The sequence below is a fragment of the Sarcophilus harrisii genome, chromosome 1 (assembly GCF_902635505.1).
Source record: "Sarcophilus harrisii chromosome 1, mSarHar1.11, whole genome shotgun sequence".
NCBI lineage: Eukaryota > Metazoa > Chordata > Mammalia > Dasyuromorphia > Dasyuridae > Sarcophilus > Sarcophilus harrisii.
Window position 1 is genome coordinate 171,290,412 of NC_045426.1, and position 21,789 is coordinate 171,312,200.

The window sequence follows — 21,789 nt, forward strand, 5'->3', positions numbered from 1 at the left end:
ACAGATATAAAATTTCATTGTGATTATTATTTAAATTTTTATTACTAAAAAAGCATTCAATAAAATAGAACAAAATGCCATTTTATAGATTCTTCTACAACGATGTCATTTTCCATTCAATATCAAGATCACTCAAGATTCCTTGGAAGATGTAATCAAGAGAAACAACCACATTCAATGGCTAGCTAAAAAGAAACACCAGTGAGGGTACAAAAACAGGGAGTTGCAATCACTCAAAGGAGTTTGGCCTGTCCAAACTGTGGAAAAAGAACTGAGAGAAACATGGTGAGTTATGAGTATAGCATATTACTGATCATGACACATATGTAAGAAGTCACATAAAGGACATCATCCAGAAATTAATGACAGCAAAAGGAAAAGTTATCTAGCTAGAAAGAGGAATCCAGCTGTTGGATCTGGAAATGGGAAGATCTAGATTGAAATCATGTCTCAGATAATTACTAGTTTTGTCACCTGGGCAAGTCACTTAACCTCCATTTACCTCAGTTTCCTCAGCTGCAAAATGGGGTCAATAATAGCACCTACCTCCCAGGGGAAACCTTAAAAGAGTTGGTATCCATGGAATGTAAGATTAAATGGAAGGCACATATAGTCCATTGGATAGAATTAGATAGACCTTTGGAAGATTTTGGACAAAAATAGCACAGAAAGAGAAAGGGTGGGTAACTTGTGATCTATACACAAGAAAGAAGCCACATCAATCAAATTATAAATACACTGCAGTCTTGGTTTGCTTTTATGTATTTTCTCTTTCCCCTTATAAGTTAACACACTATAGTGTTGATCTATAAAGTGATACTTCATATTTGAGAGACTAACACAGTTCAATTTAAATATTTTTTTTTAATAGTATTATAGACCATAGAATAAATGAATTGAGAGCAGAAAGAGACCTTAGGAAACATCTCATTCAAATCCTTCATCCTCCAAGTCTAAATACAACTTCCTTTCCATTGCACCATAATGCCTCCTAATTAATGGATTTTAAAATGTACATTATTGATGTCATATTGTATCACAGGCATTTCTATATTTATCATTTCTTATTTTGTTTTTTTTTTTCTTTCTTAAGGATCAGACCTTAAACCTTCTTTGAGCTTAGCTTTTTCATGGCACTCAGAGTGTGGAATCCCTTTCCGAGATCTGCTTCTATTCTCTAATCCCTTTGATAACCTTTCCACCACATGCCTTTTTTCAAGCCTTTCTTAACTCTCAACTTATTGGGTGAGTATATTTGCTATTTCTTAAAGAGAAATAGTATTTTTTGGTTTTGTTTTTATCTAAATTTTTCTTATTGTTCTTTTGTTTTTCTCACACTTCAGATTTCCTTTTCCTCTTAGAAAGACATCTCTTACAATAAAAGATAAGAAAAGGAAAAGCAATACATTAAAATTAACCAATATGTTAAAAGTTTGGTTATTATCAGTATTCCTCACCTATAGCTTCCCACTATGCAGAGAATCTGGAGGAGGTAGCTTCACATTACTTTTCTTTGAAGCTAAACTTGGTCATTATGATTTCCCAGTATTATTTCAATTATTTCATTATTATTTTCATGTACATTCCTGTAACTATAATTTTCCTGGATTACTGTAATAGTATGATGCTAAGTCTATGTGCTTCAAGTCTTTCCCCACTCCAATCCATTTGCCATTCAGTCACTAAAGTAATTTAAATAGCAAATTCCACCCACTCCTCTGCCCCTTAATTAATTTAGTGGCTTCCTATTTTCTCTAAGATCAAATACAAAATCCATTGTTTGGCATTCAAAGTCCTTCATAACCCAGGCCATCCTACCTTTCTAGTCTTCTTATGTCTTATATTCAACATATATTTTTCAATTGGATGACTCTGGCCTCCTGGCTATTCCATAAGCAGGATACTCTTACCTCTGGCATTTTCTCTGGCTGTCCTTCATTCTTTTGACTGTAATTTCCTTTATGTCTCAACTAAAATCCTACCTTCTATAAGAAGCCTTCCTCATTCCCTTATTTCTAGTACCTTCTTCTGTTAATTATTTACTATTTATCCTGTCTATTACTTACTTGTACATATTTGCTTGCATGTTGTCTTTCTCCATCATGACCCCTCTGAGGATAGGGACTGTCTTTTGCCTCTTTTTGTGTCCGCTGAGCTTAATACAGTGCCTGGCACATAGTAGGTGCTTAATAAATTTTTATTGGTACATTAAAAATAAAAAGAAACATTTCTATGAATGATTTTTAGACTAATGTCACACATACTTAATTTTTAGTGAAAAAATTATTTGGAAACAGCAGTCTTCAAGCTTTTCAAATTAATCATGTTTTTCATATACTTCAAATTTATACTGAATGCCTTTTTCTTCCTGGATATCAGTAAGAACACCTGGATATCTGAAAGAGAAAGGTATATGTATTAATAAATAATGTGACCCTCCTCAAAAAAATGTTAACTCTTTAAAGAAAGTCTGTTAAAATTAGTACTACTCACAACAAACAGCTTAGCTTAACCACAATCTTAAATTTTCCTTCTTTCTAATCAGCAACAGATTCAAAGAGTACTAACAACAAAGAACTTATCATGACTTAAGTAACTACTTGTTCTATAAGCAAAATGCAAGAGTTAGCATTAAATGATATAGTTTGATAAGTAGGTTTTATACTTATCAGAAATTGGGGGGATATTTTGGAATCCGTACTGTGTCTTTAAAAGAGATAGGTGCTACCAAAGCCAAAATAAAACTAGCCTGTTGATAAGAAAAACTTAATGAAAAACAGTGCAGAGAACCTTTTAAATTAGAAATTGGGAGAATGACCTTATTAGTTAGATCTGAGAAGTTTTGATGACAAACTCAACTCAAGAAAATCATGTTTTTAAGGCTGCTGACACATATGGGATATATCATAAAAATCATACTAAAATATGTAAGATTTTTTTATACAAGAAATTTAAATAATAAAACAAGTAAACTGAAATGCTTGAATTTAACTAAAGACCTTCTTGTAATTGGTATTTTAAAAACTTGCTAGAAGGGATAGCTAATGGTACTATTCGGGAAGTCAGTTCTAAGAAGAAATGTATTGCCCTTTTTGTAGTGGCTAGAAACTGGAAACTGAATGGATGCCCATCAGTTGGAGAATGGTTGAATAAATTGTGGTATATGAATATTATGGAATATTACTGTTCTGTAAGAAATGACCAACAGGATGATTTCAGAAAGGCCTGGAGAGACTTACACGAACTGATGCTGAGTGAAATGAGCAGCACCAGGAGATCATTATATACTTCAACAACAATACCAGTTCTGATGGCCCTGGCCATCCTCAGCAACGAGATCAACCAAATCATTTCCAATGGAGCAGTAATGAACTGAACCAGCTACACCCAGAGAAAGAACTCTGGGAGATGACTAAAAACCATTACATTGAATTCCCAATCCCTATATTTATGCCCACCTGCATTTTTGATTTCCTTCACAAGCTAATTGTACAATATTTCAGAGTCTGATTCTTTTTGTACAGCAAAATAACGTTTTGGTCATGTATACTTATTGTGTATCTAATTTATATTTTAATATATTTAACATCTACTGGTCATCCTGCCATCTGGGGGAGGGGGTGGGGGGTAAGAGGTGAAAAAATGGAACAAGAGGTTTGGCAATTGTTAATGCTGTAAAGTTACCCATGCATATAACCTGTAAATAAAAGGTTATTAAATAAAAAAAAAAGAAGAAGAAATGTATTATTATGAGAACTATCAAAAATTACAATGGCATAAAATCTTATAACACAAAGGAAATACTAGAAAATACCTGGGGGTATAAATGGTTCACTTAAATAGTAAGAAGTTGGTTAACAGGGTTATTTATTGAACCAAAAAGTCAGAAGACCAAAGATGAGGAATATTTCCCATACTGACTGAGGTGACAGATTGATCATATATAAAAATATATGCCTAATTCTTCAATGTGGGAATGTTTTGCTTGTTTATGCATATTTGTTACAAGATTTTTGGTTTTCTTTTTCTTACTGCAGAGAGGTCAGGGAAGGGGATGGAGATGGGAGAGAGAAAATAAATGTTGGTGTGTTGAAAATAAAAAGTAAACAAACCCCAAACTAAAAATCACAAATGATTCTGGGTATCATTGTCAGCAATGGGAAACAACAGAAAATAAGATAATATGATTTAAAAGAATTAGATGGCATGATCTCTATAATCCCTGTGGCTTATGACTCTATGATCTCTATGCTGAGAATACTCAATGGCAGGACCAATAACTTGCAAGAATACTTAAAAAATGCCCAGCAACTTCCTTTTTTCCATCCATCAATGAAAGTAAGAATGATTTGAAATACTAATTATGAAGTCAAGGCTCAAGAAAACTATTTGACAACGACTTAGATAATAATGATGAGTTTGGAGAAAGTATAAACCTGTGTTCTCTTTTTAAAACAAAAGACCTTAGGAGCCTATACATTTTTGGAATAATTTTTTTGGAATGACCTTCAGTCACAAAAATTAGAAACTGTTTCAGTGTACCACCCAGAAACAAAAACAACAAAAAATGGAACTGTTTAGACTGATCATTTACCATTTCTTTATAGACTTGGCTAAAATAACTTAGCTATTTCCAAGAATCAAATTTGCCTTTCACAGTTTAAATATCTGCCACCACTAAATATAGTCAAGAGGATGTGCTTCAGGTTCTGAAGGAAATTGCAAAAGATGATGTCCAAAAGTATAGGCAGTAACTATAGCCTTACTGGAATAAATATATTGTTTCTTAAGGAATTACTTTGAAGGGGATACCTTTCTCCTAAAAATAGAATCAAAAATGGAAAAGAATCAAACTCTGAAAAGGAATGAACAATGAAAGAAAGTTGAAGATGTTTCACTTTCTTGTAATAGTTGATCTAAGATTAGTAAAAGCTATAAAAAGCTTTTCCAATCCATATTTCCTTACACACATATAACTCTTGAGCTCAAAGTCTTTCAGTGGCTTCCCACCTCCAGTCATTCATGAAACCACCATCTACAGCCAATCTCTGCCAAAAAAGACCTTCCTTTCTTTCAAGTCCAAATTTGAGTTACTACCTTGTCAATGAAGCCTCCCCTGACTGTTCCCTAATCTCTATAATGTTGATGACTGTTTCCTAAATTTTTTTCACAGGACCTATTTTTGGTGCTATTTGGTGCTAATAATGACAGCATTTATACAGTTTTTTTAATGTTTAAAAAGCATCTTCCAAATATTTTTTTCATATAATAAATTTTGGATCTATTTTTGAACTTTTTTTTCCCTCAGCAACAAGGAGAGTGCCTCACACACATTTAGTATTTTGTCCGTTGAATGAACTGACTAAATGGAGACTCAGAAGATATACATACACATATTAAATGTATTTGTAACAGATTAGAATAACACACATGCACACATACTCCTTAGAAAACTTTCTTTTAAGACTATATAAGACACAAACAATTTCATGTAATTGCTCTAAGTAGCTTGATAATATAGTCACTATTCATTTGAGTTATATAAAAATCAATCATATAAGATCATAAAATTATCAGTAATTTTTAATGATTTTAATGAACTTCTATTTGACCTGCATATATTAGGTATTTAATAAATATTTTTGACTTGAACAGAATAGGCTACAAAATATTAATGTATATATATTATAAATTCACATCAAAGCCAAAACCAAGAAAAACTAACTCCAGATAAAACATGCTTTCAATTACTCTTTAGTGTAAAGTTCAAGAAAGTCTTCAGACGATAACTTACTCTGGGAGAAGTTTATATTTCTTTAGATCAATTTCTGGAAAAAATGTATCACACTCAAATTCTTGCAAAATTCTTGTCACAAACAGTCGCTGATGACCAGGTTTCTCCATTGCTTCCTTTGAAAAGAAGACAAAAATAACGAAATAAATGGATTAGCTACCTAATACAACCTGAGGGAGTGGTATTGGGAATAAATCACTGGGCAGTTAGGTAGTACAGTGGATAGAGCATCAGGGCTGGAGTCAGGAAGACTCATCTTTTTGGGCAAATCAATCTTGTTTACTTCAGTTTTCCTATTTGTCAAATAAGCTGTAAAAGGAAATGGCAAACCACTCCCAGTATCTTTGCAAAGAAAACACCAAATGGGGCCACAGAGAATTAGATGTGACTGAAGTGACTGACAACCAAAGACACTAAAGAAGAATGTAACTTGGTGAGAGGTGAGGGGTTTGTATTAACGATCTTATCTACAGTTCTAAATATCTGACAAGACACATATTGGTGATGATCTATAAAGTACTCTATTTAAATGTCTTAACTTATGGTTTCATATTTCCTTACGTTGGTGCTATGCTAGCACTGGCTATGGCTAAAGCAATATTAATGCTAAGAATGTGAAGCTACCAGCGATCTTTTGACCTTTTGACCAGCATCATGCTTTATAAACACTTCTATTTGTGGTGCAAGAAAAAAATGAAATTAAAAACAACTCATTTTGTTACTTGTTTCCAAAAAGTAGAGGAAGAAAGGAAGGGGAAATCATTTGTCAACAATTTCCAGATTATCTGTGATTTCAATGAGCTACATGCTTTTTCTGCCTGTGCTTCATAATAATGACAGCATTTATACAGTTTTTTAATGTTTAAAAAGCATCTTCCAAATATTTTTTTCATATAATAGTCCTGGGATATAGCTACTATTATTATATCCATTTTACAAATGAGGAAACAGGCCAACAGAAGTTAAGTGATTTGTTCAGTCACACAACTTGTAAATATTTGAGGCCAGAACTCAGATCTTCCTGACTTCAATCTATCTATAAGTCAAATAGCATTATTTGCTGTAGGAATAGAAAAGTTCTAGAACTGAATTTAAAAGAGTTTCTTATTTTTATTTTTGTTTAGGCAATGATTGGAAAAATGTTCTGGTTCTTTTAGAAATTCTAGATGTGTCTAAATGTGGCTTGTTGAGTAGTAATGTGATACCAGTACCATTTTTGCAGAAATTTCAATTCATTTCACAAATATTTACTGAGTACTTATTACAATGAAGATACCATGATAATGCTAATGATTAAAAAAATTTTTTTAGCTTAATGTTTCTAGTCTGTGACACAATGTTAGCAGGTTAATAAATATTGAATTGAAGATAGTCTGCCTTTAGGTAACATTCTAAGAGTTAATTGGCTGAAACTTTGAACATTTTTCTCAAGAGAAAACAGCATAAAGGTGAGTTAGAAGAAAATGAGGATGTGGATATCACCTTTGTAGAGATTCTGAATGGTGCTTGTGGGTACTTTCAGGGGTTTAAAATGTTAATGGCATTGTTTCTTTATTATGCTTAAATTTCTTCTCCACACTTATAGCTTTCCTTTTCCTTGACAGCACTATACTTATGCTTATTAGTCACAACAGATTAATTTTCTAACTCACAATTAAAATGGAGATGAACAAAGAAGATAAGAATATCAGAAAGATAAATTTTTTTCTAAGCTAAGCGGGCCAAGTATTAGATTATTATAGGACCACATAATAGCTAAAAAGGACCTCAGAACTCGGTGTAATCCTCCATTTTAAAGATAAGAAAAGTGAGAAAATCATAAAGATTTTTTTATAATCATACCAGCAAGAGTGACATTTGAATCCAAATCCTGACTGTAAATTCAACACTCTTTTCCTATGTTCCAGAGGGAGGGTAAAGAGGATGTAATTGTATGTATATGGTAAAAAGACTAGCTGAAGTATCGACATGTGAAGAAAAATGAAGAGTCGATGGTCTGGTAACATTCCAAAGGAGGAAGAAAGTTGTAGGAAGAAACAGTGGACAGAGATATTTTCCCATGTTAATCACTAGGTGAATCTGTTGGCCTCCTATAGCTTGATTTATTGTTTCAAAAAATATCTGAGGATTTGTAGGATGGGCATTATTGGTTATTCTTAGTGATAGGAAGGTAAGGAGGGGAATGGGTTCAGTATGTTATGGCCTAAGGCTTGTGAGGAAAGACTTTGGGCAACCAGCTACTCACAGTATAGGCTATTTCCAAGTGAGATTCAGCCAAGCAAAGGGATTCATTTATTTATTTAGCCAAGGGATTATTCTATTCCATAAGGTACCATGGTAGGTCCTGCTAGAGATACAAAGATTCATAAAACAGAATCTTCCACCCTAAAGGAGTTTCTGATTTAATAAGAGAGAGAACCCATTCTATCTTCTATAATAGTTTAAGATGATAATAATAGCTAGCATTTATACTGTATTTTCATGTTTGCATAGCACTTTCATGGCTTTAATTCTCCCCTCTATATGAATCTAAATAATATATGGAAAATTCTTTGCAAATCTTAATGTAAATGTGAGCTAGTATATTGTAACAGTCTAAACTATTATATATTATCCCATAAGATTTCAGTATAATATTGTAATATATCATAACAGTTCACATTTACATAAGGTTTTAAGGTTTTTGAGGAACTCATATTATTTCATTTGCTCCTCATAACTATCCTGGGAGAGAGAGAGATTATTATTCCCATTTCATAGATGAGGGACCCAAAACACATAGAGGATAAGAGAGGCATACAAAAAGAATTATGGGAATTTGGATGAGGGAGAATTAGACGATATTTTGAGATAATAATTAAAAAGCTATAAAAGTGAATGAGCCATCAAAGGAGAGTAGGTTGACTTTTTTTTTTTTTTAAAGAGGTTATTCTTTTCACCTCTGGGTAATGATTGTTAATTGAACATAAGGAAACATTCTCTTGCCAAGTTTTTTTTTTTTTAAAAAGCCAGTTTAGAAGGTCTCTTTTTTATTTACAACCAGGAGTTTAGTCTAAAGACTGAATATACCACATGTACATATGGAGAAAGGGTTTTTTTTTTTTTTTTAAATTAGTTAAAAAAGTCGATTGGTACCTTTACTCAAATCTGACTGGTGCTTTTGTATTTCAGTTATCTCTTTCAACAATGAGTGTTTCTGAAAGCCGCTCACCTGCCTCATACTCCTTATAACTAGACTTTGCCATGTTGTTAATGACTATGCCAAAGACTACAAAACTTATTCATGGAACATTAATCCAATGATCCTAAAAGCAGCACTGCTAAGAAAATGAGAGTTTTCAGAGAAACAACTTCGCGAATGATGGGTTTCTGAAAATGCTAAAAAGGAAAGAAATAATATTTCCTAAAAATAATTCCATGATTGTTTTGGAGAGGATGGATCTTAAAGCAACTAGGATATGAACATCATTGATGTCCTTCTGAACCTGTGTTAAGGCCTGGTCATAAGGCCAAATTTAAAGTCGTGCAAATTTTTTATTTTTCTATTTCTGAGGCCTTGTACCCTGCATTTCAACAGACTGTCTATTATGGTGGAAGAAGAAAATGAGGAATTTTGACAGGACCATGGAAAAATTTAGTTATTTCTTGTTATTTAGTAGGGAAATCTAATGTTATATAACACAGTACTACAAAGGACTTAAATCTTTTGGTGGATTAGCATATTTTTCCTAGCTTAATTTTTAAACAACATATTAATTGATGGTCACAAGATATCACATTAACACCTAAGATGACTTGCAGGTATACAACCTAGGGGCAGGACAATCAGACAGATGCTGGTAGATGTTTAACAAATTCTCAGGAGAAAAAAATTTTTATGCACAACAAATATTTATGTTTACTCTGTATTAACATTATTTCCATCCTTTTCTGAAGTCCAGGCAATCAATAAAATAAGACTTTGTTTGTAATGTTTGCCAATTTCTAAGGTGTAAATAGTTACATAGAAAATTTAACATGGTTCCTATGAGCTGGCTCCAATATACTCCCAAATATACCAATCTGGATATATGTTGGGCTTAATAATGATAACATTTTATCCTAGCATTTTAGAATGCTACTATGTGCCAGATACTATACTGAGCACTTTATAAATATTATTTCATTTAACCTTAAAGCAACTCTGGGAAGTAAGTGATAGTATAATATTAAATTTAGGAAACTGAAGCAAGAAACTGCAGTTGAAGAAACTGAGACATACAGGATTAAGTGATTTGCCCAGGGTCCCACTGCTAGTTGTGTCTGAGGTCATATTTGAACTCAAGTTTTCCTGATTCCATCCAGAGCTCTCTATTATGTCACATAGCTAAAATAAAATTTTAATAAATACTATAAGTATTTAAAAATTTCAAAGAAACCTTTTCTCAAGATGAATTCAGTATTCAACACAACAAACATGGCTACAGTTCCAATAATGGGAGAGGGAAGGGGGAAGAAGTCCCAGGATGGGCACTGAGTAGATGCAACACCTGAACTGTTTTTTTTTTAGGAAGTCAGGATGTCCATTAAGCAGAGATGATAACAAAAGAGGGCATTTCAGAAATAGAGGAATCTTTATACAAAAATATGGAGCTAGGATGTAGGACATCATGTACATGACTAGTAAGTGGGCAAGTTTGATTGGGGGAGGATAAAATAAAATAAATATGGAAAAACACTAAGTTGGGAGTCTGAATATAACATTTTATTAGATCTTATGGATGATTGGGATCTGTTGAAGATTTTTGAGTACAGATGGTGACATGGTTATATCAGTTTTGGGAGCATCAATTAGGCAAAGTCAAGGAATCCATGGGCTATCCAAGTAGAAATATTTAAAATTCAGAATGATATAGTAGGGGAAATTTGCATTCTAAATCCTGCTACTGATACTCTGAGTATCAGCATTCTTATCTGTAAATTAGGGAAAAATAAAACATGGATATACAATGGTTATTATTTATTATTATATTAATAAGTTATTAAATTGGGATCCAGGCTTTTCTCTTTGATTTTTTTCATTAAGGCCAACCCCTATAAAAGGTCAGTCTCTTGAAATACATGAATGATTGAGGAAGATTACACTTACCCACAAGGAACAAGCTTTTTAAATCATGGGTGGAAGCCCACCTGACTAGGAGACATTATAAAACAATCTAGTCAGGATGACTTCTTACCCAGGAGAAAAGACACTATTTTGTACAATTATATGCCAGTAAACCTAACAGAACACCCAGATTACAAGAAATAAAGAAATTCCTTAAATCCCTCCATTTGAGTTTAGGGTCATTTGGCTCATAAAGGAGAAAATCAACCAGAGCGATCTGGATGGAGATGGATTCTCCTAGCCAGGTTGCTGGAAGGTGCTGAATTTCGTGATCAAGATTTTAGCAGGAGGAACTAAAGATTTCTTGTCCACCTCCTCATTAAATGTCCACAATCAAGACTGACTTTCCTTTGTTAGAGGAATTCTCTTTCAAAAATTATTTGAGGCTTTGAGGCTCTTCAAGGGTCATCTCTGATTACTGAGAGAGAAAGCACCAATCATCATTTTATTGATTGTGACTAGCCTAATTGATAAATGACTTTAAGTTACTCAGAAACTCTGTCTTTCAGAGTTCTTCACTCATGACAATATCATAGGATTGTCAAGAGGATCAAATGAGATAATGGCTATAAGAAAGGTGGTCCTTGAACTCGGGTAAAAATGATCTTTGAAAAAGGGGGGGAAATGAGGATAACTGCTTTTCTCTATTCTTTTTCAGCTGTTAAACAGCTGCTCAGATAATTTTTTTTTTTTTTTTTAAGGGGGAAATGGAAATAGTGGGAGATTTTGGCTTATGTAGAGAACTGGCATAGAGAATTCCTGTTGTGGAAAATTATATGTAATTTTTACCCTAAGAACATTGCCTGGGGCATTTAGAGAGGTTAAATGACCCATATTCGGTCCCACTGGTAGTATATATGAGGAAAACATTTGAACCTATTTTCCTGACTCCTGAGATTTGCTTTCTACACTGCCTCTCCATCAAATAACAGATTATACTTTTACCTCTTTAACTAATTTTAAAGAACATAGTGAAAGTCCTCTTTAATGTTAAAGGTGGAAAAGACTTTAGTGAAAGAAAATGAGGCTTATTTTCAGAGGTGTGCTGAAGACAGTTTAAATAGACCCCTGGTTACATTTTCATTGTGCACACTACAATTTGGAAATGCTGTAAATGAGGGCTTGATTTACTATTTTGTTGATCATCTAGATTTAAGAAAGTATGGGAGAAAAATGAGTAGCACCCTATTTGAAAGATTAGAATCATCTACTTTTAGCTTGGCACGAAGAAAAATAAATGGATCTGGATTAATCAGAAAATTTCCCCTAAAAATGTTATTAAAAAAAAGGAATTAAGAGTATCCATTCTGTGATTATGACTACTGACCACTTGGTAAATCTTTTCCCAATATTATTACATAATATTATATAATTATATTAAAATTATATAATAACATTATCAGTCTGGGTCAAGCTACTTCTAGAAAAACTAACGTATTTGTTATCAATGACACATGTTGACCAAATTAGAAGAATCATATCTTAATCAGACCACTAGGGTTGGATCACAGGGAATGCAGGATAGCAGTGAAGGCAAGTTTTATTTCTCAGGGAAAAATCTAGAATGGCTTTTAAATTTGAAATGTTAAAAATATGAGGAAAAAGATGGTTCCATAAAATCACACAACACTATTTAAAATTCTACTCTTTAAAATGTAAATGGCTCAAATAAACATAGTCTGATATGAAGAATGATTTATTTGAAGCAAATCATTTTAAATCAAGCTAACTAAGAAAAAGTGGTAACTTTTCAAAAGAAAGCTTTCAAATCACAATGGTTGCGATTAAGGACAGTGGAGGAGGAATTTCTGATTTAGAAATGGGGCTTTAGTTTTCATTATACTCACATTTCATTCACACATGCAAAGGGAAAATTTAAAAATGCAAATTATCAGCATTTTGTTCTTAAAGAAGATAAAAATGTTTAAAAAGCTCTTGTTCCTCATTCTTTTTTATATTAAAAAACCCCCAGAAAATAGTTCTAACAAAACATAAGTTTTGTTAAAAGCCTTTTCTGTCTATCTCTTGACGTAATCATGTGATTTTTGTTATTCTGTTATTAATGTGGTCAATCATTTGTAGTTTTCCCAATACTGAACCAGCTCTTGTATTCCTGGTATAAATACAACCTGATCAGAACATAAAATTTTTGTGATGTATTGCTGTAATCCCTTTACTGATATTTTATTTAAAATTTTTTGCATCAATGTTCATTAGTAATATTGATCTGGGGCTTTCTTTTTCTGTTTTGACTCCCTTTAGTTTAGTTAGCAAAAATATATTTGATAGACAGAAGAAATTTTATAAAGTCCCATCTTTTGCTATTTTTGCAAATCCTTATGTAATACTGGAATTGTTTTTTGAACCTTTGATAAAATTCACTTGTGAATCCATCTACTGCTGGTAGATTTTTTCCTCTGGAAGCTCATTTATAACTTCTTCAATTCTTTTTTCTGAAATTTCTTTATTTCTTGGAATCTGGGTGGTTCTATTAGATTTGCTGGCAGTTGCACAAAATAGTTTCTAATAACTTCCTTTATTTCTTCTCCATTTGTTTTGAATTCTCTTTCTTCATTTTTGATACTGATAACTTGGTTTTCTTCTCTTTTAATCAAATTAGTAAATATTTTATCTATTTTGTTTTTTCTTCCCAAAACCATCTTTTAGTTTTATTAATTCAAAGGTTATTTTATTAAATTTCATTAATTTCTTTGATTTCCAGGATTTCTATTTTGGCATTTAGGTGAAGTTTTAAAATATTTTAGTCTTCTAGAGTTTTTTTTAAGCTATCAAGACAAATTTATTGATTTTTTTTCCTTTTATTGATTAAAATGCTTAGAGATAGAAGTTTTTTCCTAAATTGTCTTAATTATTTTTTAATTTAAAAAAGCTATATAATATTATAGCGAGGATGGATAGTGGGTAGTACTTCAAAATGTTCAGGATAAGATTATTTCAAGCATACACAAAATGTAATGAAACATCCTTGTTTAGATATACTATGAAATTGTAACTATACCTTATAAACAGAGCTGCCTCCAATTACCCAAATCATGTCCACTTTATCTGCTAGTTCTGGAAGTTCAAGAAGGTCTAATGCATCATCCAGACTTTTGGCAAGATAATGAGCTCCAGGAGGAGGTTCTCTAAGTTGGAGAAAAACAATAACAAGTGACTATATTTACTAGTCAAATAATTGTAAAAATCAATTTGTCAACTAGTATTTATCAGGTGTCTACTATGTGCCAGGCATTGAGGATGTCAATAAAGGCAAAAAACAGTTCCTGCTCTCAAAGAGTTCATGGTCTAAGAGTGGAGGCAACAAACAATTATATATATAAACAAATTATATACTGGATTAATATGCAATAGTCTCAGTGAGAAAGTACTAAGATTAAGAACTGGGAAAGATTTCTTGCAGAAGGCGAGACCTTACTGAATCCTGAAGGAAGTCAGGAGATAAGAGATGAAGAAGGAGAATCCCAGGAATGGGAAACAGCCAGAGAACCACTCAGAACTGGGAGATGGAGGATTGTGTTTGCAGAAAAGCAAGAAGTCAAATGTGACTGGATCTTAGTATATGTGGAGGAAATTAGATGTAACAAGACTGGAAAAGTAAGAAGATGGTGGGTTATGAAGAGTTTTAAAAACCAAAAAGAGGATTTTTATATTTGAATCTAGAGGTGACAGAGAATCACAGGATTTTATTGCAATATGGCAAAACCTTCATCTTTATAAACAAAAATTATAATACAAATTAAGTCAACATGATTGTTAGTAAAAAAAATGGAAGACAATTTTAAAGTACAAATTCCTGAAATAACTCTTGGTTATTTAGGACCTGCTTGGTCCTCCTCTTCCCCTTTAGCTAAAGAAATACAATTTAATTAAACAAGTGAATAACCAATTGATCTTTAAAACTGGTTTCTGAGAGGCAGCAAGGTGGCAAAGTAGACACAGCACCATCCTTGGGGTCAGGAGAACCTGAATTCAAATCTGGTCTCAGCTGTGTGACTGGGCAAATCACTTCATCCGAACTTTCTCAGAAAAAATTAGTTTCTGATTTTCACAAAAATTCCTTTTTATAAATTAAAGAACTCAAATCATTAGGGGTAAATTATTGATCTTCATTCATATGGTTATTAGAAAAACCAGTAAGTATAACTTAAAACGTTAACTTCTTAGCCTTGTATTTGTATATCCAATCTCTCTTTCTCTGTTTAAGAACAGTTTGTTTACATATGTGCTCTGATTTCTTCTTTGTGCTTCCTGTTGCTTTTTGCTTATTTCATTGGTTGTGGTTACCACTGGTGTATTTACAGTGAAATATAAAAAGAGAAACTCAAACCTGTTAATGCTACTTGCCAATAGCAAAGTTTGATGATAAAAGGTTGACAGAAGTAGCTATGGTTTTCTAATAATCTTTTCTAACACTTCAGTTTATATATAATCTCATTGATTTCCCTTCAGTGATATAGATCTCAACCCATCCATGCCTGCCCATCCTGACTAACTCTTGTTTATGTTTTCTGAAGAAGGAAGAAAAAAGGAAATAAGCATTTGTTAAATGCTTAATATGTGTCAGGCACAGTCCCAAACACTTTATAAGTAAATAAATATTATTTCATTTCAAACTCATAATAACCCTGGCATACATGTGCTATTATTACCCTGTTCTCCCCCCCCCCCCCATTTTGCAATTGAGGAAACTGAGGCAGACAGAGGTGAAGTCATTTGTCCAGGGTCACATGGCTAGTTAAGTGTCTAAGGCCAAATTTGAATTCCTGAATGCTGAACCAGTGTTCCATCTATAAGCTCATTCTAGGGAATCCATCAAATTTTTTCCTCTTTGGCTTCTCTAGACATCAAGAGGATAGCAAGCAAGCATGTGAGCTGCTTGTGTCATTATTCAAAGGATTAAATGATCCATTTAAAAATTCTCAAATGCCTACTCAGATGAGTTTTTTGGGGAATGAATGGGAAAAGAGCAATTCTGATAGGTGGGGAAAACAGAATACATCGAGGATTCCAAAAGTAGGTGACATTTGCAAATAGGTGTCCATAATTTCTTTCTATTTTAAAGACTTGTCTAAGAATCAGATCTAGGCTCCAATTTTAACAGTTACTGCATGTACTCAGGTAAATTCATTCTTTCAACAAACATGTTGCTAAATTCTTTGGAAACAATTACCAGTGGGGGAATTAGATAAAGATCAATGCAAGGCAATAGGCAAGAGAGGCAGGAAGTGGAAATTTGGAAGAGATAGCTTGGCTTAGTGATGTTCATTGATGACAGGGGCTCTTAATGTACAGTTTGTGAATTTTTTTTTAAAATTCAGAAAATGGTATTTCAAAATAATTGGCTTCATTTTGTATACACTGACTTTAAGATGATGGAGGAATATTCACCTGGAGATGTCTTGCCACTATTTACACATAAGACATTTTAATAGCAGTAAGAAATGTGACTTAGAGATTGAGGAATCACCCCCTAATAAAGTGATAGATGAAACAATGGGAATTAAAGACTCATTAAAAACATGTAGAGAACATCTAGGATAATGAATACTGCCTTTAAATTCACCCATTAAGAAAGGAAGTTACAGTCAAGGAGTCAGAAATATGGTTAGTAGTGGAAGAAAGACGAAACTGTAGTTTCATGGAACTGTAGGACAAGACAGAGTCAATAAAGAATTGTTTTTCTGCAACCTCCAAAGAACTAACTAAGAATAGAACAGAGAAATGACCATTGCATTTAATTACTATTAGGAAATTTCACTGAAGCAGATTATGGTGGAAGCCAGAGTCCAGAAGGATAAGAGAATAGACTGATAGGAAGAGGCAAAATACTTATACAGAATAGAAATTATCAGATAACCAGTTCCAATGGTCTTGTGATCAAAAGAGCCATCTATACCCAGAGAGAGACTGGGAACCAAGTGTGGTTTACAACATAGAATTCTCACTCTTTTTTTCATCATTTTATTTTCTGGTTTGATGTGATTTTTCTTGTATACCAAGATAATTGTATAAATATGTATGCATATATTGGATTTAACATATATTTTTTACCATGTTTAATATGTATTAGACTACTTGACATTTATGGGAGGGAGGTGGGAGAAGGGAGGGTAAACTGGAACACAAGGTTTTGCAAGGGCTAATGTTGCAGAATTATTTATGCATATGTTTTGAAAAATAAAAAAAATTATCAGGTAACTGAGAGAGCACAGATTTAGAAAAAGAAGTAACTTAGAGGTCAGATAGTGGAAGGACAGTAGCTGGAAAGGTTGGCATGGTCAAACAAAAGCTTTTTCATTTTAAGATAGGGAGACCTGAATATATCTGAAGGTAGAAAAGAAAGAGCCCAGAGAGAAGGTTATTAGACAGCTCCCTAAGGATGGAGATAATGCCTTATTCTTCTTTGTACTGCTTCAAGAGTCTCCAAATGCTTTGGTGTAGGGACTCAATAAATATACCAAATAAATGGATAATCATAGATTTGAATCCCTAGAGGTAGGAAAAGACAGGGTCCAGTGTTCAAGTGGAAGGATTGATTTTTGATTTGAAAAATCTCACTGAGTTTGGAAGGAAGATTAAGTTGTCAATTGTGTGAACAGGGATATACTGAGTTCAGGATTACAGGCATATTCTCACTTTTCTCCATACAGTAAAAAAAAGCACATCAGATAAAGTGGGGTCTGGCTGAGAATGAGGAGAATTAATGGTTTAGGTAGAAAAGATAAAGCCTGGAATAATTCTTGGCCATATTATGTAGACAATGAGTAAACGAATAAAAAAGAAAAATCTTCCTTTTGTCTATTTATACTATAGTTTTTTTTTCTCAATAGTATTTAATTTTTCCAAATACATATAAATGTAGTTTTCAACATTCATTTTTGTAATATTTTTTGTTCCAAATTTTTTCTTCCTCTCTCCCTTACCTCCCCAGACAGCAATCTGATATAGGTTACATATGTACAATTTACTTTTAAACATATTTCCATATGTCATCAAACTCTTTTTTAAAAAAAAGTTACAGTATCATATAAAAGTGCCATGTACGATAGTAGTTTTATCTTTTCGCTGGAGAGTTTTTTAGACTTATTGAAGAGAAGTGCTTATGAAGGTACTAAAAAGTGATTGATTTAGAGCTAAAAAGGATCAGAGGTGTTAAGCTGTCACTCATCCCCTGAATGAAAAAATTGAAACCAGGAATTAAATGTCTTTTTAAAAATCGTACAGGTCTCCACCTGTATGTATATCAAGTCTGGATTTAAACTCTGATTCCAAATCCAGTTCTGTTTTTTCATTCTACCAGTCTGATACAGAAAGGAGGTAGTTAGGTGATACAATGGACAGACAGAGCACCAGGCTTGGAATCAGGAAGACCTGAGTTTAAATGTGATCTCAGATATTTACTAGCTGTGTGATCCTGGGAAGTCAATTCATACTGTTTACCTTAATTTCCTCATCTGAAAAACAAGCTAGAGAAGGAAATGGTAAACCACTCCAGTGTCTGCCAAATAAACCCCAAATGGGGTCATGCAGAGTTGAACACTACTGAATAACAACAAAACCCAGAAAACTCTTGAAATCTGCTTCTGGTATGGTTCCAAATAAATCTTTCTAAAATGTAGCTGCCCAGATTAATTAAAATCTTTTAATTTAGGATTTGCTATATTATTATTTTATTTTAACCCTAGCTTGTTATTTTTTCTAGTGAATAGGGAAGGGGAAGGTGATAGGAAGAAAGTAAGTAAGAAGTTAGATGTCTGCAGTGCATAGGGCTTTTACAAAAAAAGTAATAATTTACATATGCAAATCTCTACCTTTTCAATCCATTTCAAGAATGGTTTTCCCCCTATGTATTTCAAGAGTGAGTAAGGGACCACTTGGGACAATATGAAGTAGCTTAGTTAATATTTATTTTAATTATTTGGCACCAACCCAACTCCCTACAGTACTTGATAACAAAGCTGTAAAATAAAATAAAAGTATCTACATGCCTTATAAATTTTTAATAAAGAGGCAAATAAAAACTATTAAATATAAATAAATAAAAAGCATCCCAAACCAATTATCTGCACCATTGGAGGCACATAAAGAATAAATTGTGCTTATTACTTTAGAATTGCTGACCTGAAATTGCACATTCCCTAGCAAAATATCTTTATGATTTGTTTTGGGTCTTGTTAACTATAAGTAACCTCTAGTATTTGGGAATGTATTATTAAAGAGTTCTCAGGAAAGCTGATATTGCTTACTGATTTGGGATTTACCAACATTAAAGAATAAATTAGATAAATATTCTGGCAACATGGGGGAGGGGGAAGGACAGGAAAAAAGTTTAGAAAACTACAAGATATACCTGCATTATTAAGCTGGAATTAATAAGATAGTTTAAATAACACATACTGTCCCCACTCTTACTTGGGTATTTAAGAAGAATTAACATTTCATTCTCAATTTTCTGAAAAACTCCAAGTCTATTTCATTATATATATGTAATCTATGACTTTAAAGAAATTTAAAAATTTTGAAAGTAAGACTTATCACAAAACATCAAGAAATAAAAGGTGAGGGCCATTAATTATTTCTGTCATGAATTTTGTTTGTTTGTATTTGTATCCTATTGCCTAGCACAGTGACTAGCACACTGTACATACTTAATAAATGCTTGCTGATTGATTGGATTTGTTGAATTATTATTCAATTCACTAAGCACTATAAGTAATAAAAGGGAAAATAAAGATTTCTTAATATTGTCTCTGCCTGTTATTTAGTCTGAAAAAAAAAAAGGAGAAAATTTAGGGTATATATTTAAAAAATAATACTCTTTTTGCTTGCCCTGGGAAAATATTTCAGTAAGACTTGGACTTGCTATATAAATGTTAACTACATATTGACATGGTAGGTCTTTCCACTGCAATGTATCAAGGGGAAAGAACTGGGTTTCGAGCTGACATTCATAACCTTGAACAAGTTGGTGAACTTTTTTTTCAATTCTACAAATATTTATGAGCCACTTATTGTATATAAGACTAAGTAATGGGAAAGATATCACTGGCAGTAACTAACATATCCTATCCCTGCTAAAGGAATGATTTCAGGTCACTGCATTCAGCAGTCAACTCTATGCAAAATTTGTGAAGTCCCAATAGGACACAGTGAATTCTATTATAGCTGATCAGACTAAAACAAGCTCATAATTCTCTACCACAAGTTGGACACAAATAGTCCATGTGAACATTTGGGGTGCATTTGCTAAATCTGCACTTTCTTTTGAGCTACTTAAATTTTGCTTTGCTTATAGAGCACAGCATCTTCTCTGATGAAGGCACATCATACTGAGTGGTCCTGTGCCAGCATCTTCCATGTCACAGAATCAGTTCCAAGGTTCTTAACAGTGACTTTGAGAGTGTCCTTGTACTGCTTTTTTTTTGACCACCATGTAGCACTTGTGTGTTCTCCATAAAATAGTCTTTTGGGGAAGTATATGTTGGCATTTGAGCAATGTTGCTAATCCAACAGAGTTGTTCTCAACAGACTGTCATCAATCAATGTTGAAGCCATTGCCCATTTATCTCAGGTTGAAGTCAATCCCTTCCTAACTGAAGTTCCAACAGAAGAGGTTTTGAATGCCATTTGGTTCCTTTCATGCAGCAAAGTACCTGGTGCTGATTCTATTCCAGCTGAGATTTACAAGGGTGTGTGTGTGTGTGTGTGTGTGTGTGTGTGTGTGTGTGTGTTTTAATGCTTATACAAAAGCTGACTAAAATTTTCTGGGTTTTGTGGCAAGAGGAAGTTATCCCCAGGAATGTGTGTGTGTGTCTTAGTTATTGTTGGCAAAATTCTTGCCAGAGTTCTCCTGAATAGGCTGATCCTTCACCTGGAAGATGGTCATCTCCCTGAGAGTCAGTTGGCTTCAGAAAAGGGCTCAGGAATGGGGATAGAGTATCCAAACCACTAATAATAAGTGAAATGTAAATCAAAACAACTCTGAGAATTTGCCTCACATCCAGTAAATTGGCAAAGGTGACAAAAGGAGGGAATGGCACAAGTTGAAGGGGTTGTGGGTAGAAAGACTTACTGATATCTTATTGGGCCTGGGAATTGGTACAATTATTCTGGAAAGTAATTTGGAAATATACAAATAAAATGAGATTCTACTACAAGGCACATACTTCATGGAATTCATGGATTTTAAAAACGGCTCCATTTCTGTAGTTCAGTTATTCCGCTGTATCCAACTCTTTGTGACCCCTATGGACCATAGCATTCCAAGTCCCTCTATCTTTCACTATCTCTCAAAGTCTGTCCAAGTTCAAGACAACATCTTTCCCATCCTCTACCATCCTGATTTTTTTCCTTTCACCTTCAATCTTTTCCAGTAACAGGGTCTTTTTTCAATGAGATCCATCTTCTGAATATGTGGCTCATTATTTAAACTTCAGCTTTAGTATTCTAACCTTATAATGAATAGCCTGAATTAATTTCTTTTAAGTATTGATTGATTTGATTTCCTTGTCTTCCAAGGGACTCTTAAAAATTTTCTCCAGTGCCCCAATTTTAAAAAAGCAATTCTGTTTTGCTCAGCTTTCCAAATAGCCTGTAATAGACATATACCGCTATTAGGCAAACTATAGCTTTGACTATTCAGACCTTTGTTGGCAATAGAGATTAAATGACTTGCTGTGGGTCACATAGCTTCTAAGTGTTTAAGTGTTTGAGACTGGATTTGAACTAAGCTCCTATTGACTCCAGGGCTGGTGCTCTATCCACTGAGCTACTCAGCTACCCCCACTTCATCCCCCCCAGCATATGCAAACTGATCTTTTCCAATCCA

At 33.3% G+C, this 21,789-nt stretch overlaps 1 protein-coding gene across 1 annotated transcript in view; it reads right to left on the reverse strand.

Annotated features, from left to right (window-relative positions):
* Window positions 1-2,176: 2,176 nt before the first annotated feature.
* The window catches only part of DHFR (dihydrofolate reductase), a 31,959-nt gene continuing 12,346 nt past the window's right edge, over window positions 2,177-21,789 (reverse strand). Inside the window, exons 4-6 of the mRNA XM_031966994.1 lie at window positions 13,960-14,086; window positions 5,795-5,910; window positions 2,177-2,396 (exon numbers count right to left, since the gene is read on the reverse strand). Coding sequence (XP_031822854.1) covers window positions 2,318-2,396; window positions 5,795-5,910; window positions 13,960-14,086 — 322 coding nt within the window. The 3' untranslated portion in view covers window positions 2,177-2,317. The remainder of the gene's footprint in view (window positions 2,397-5,794; window positions 5,911-13,959; window positions 14,087-21,789) is intronic.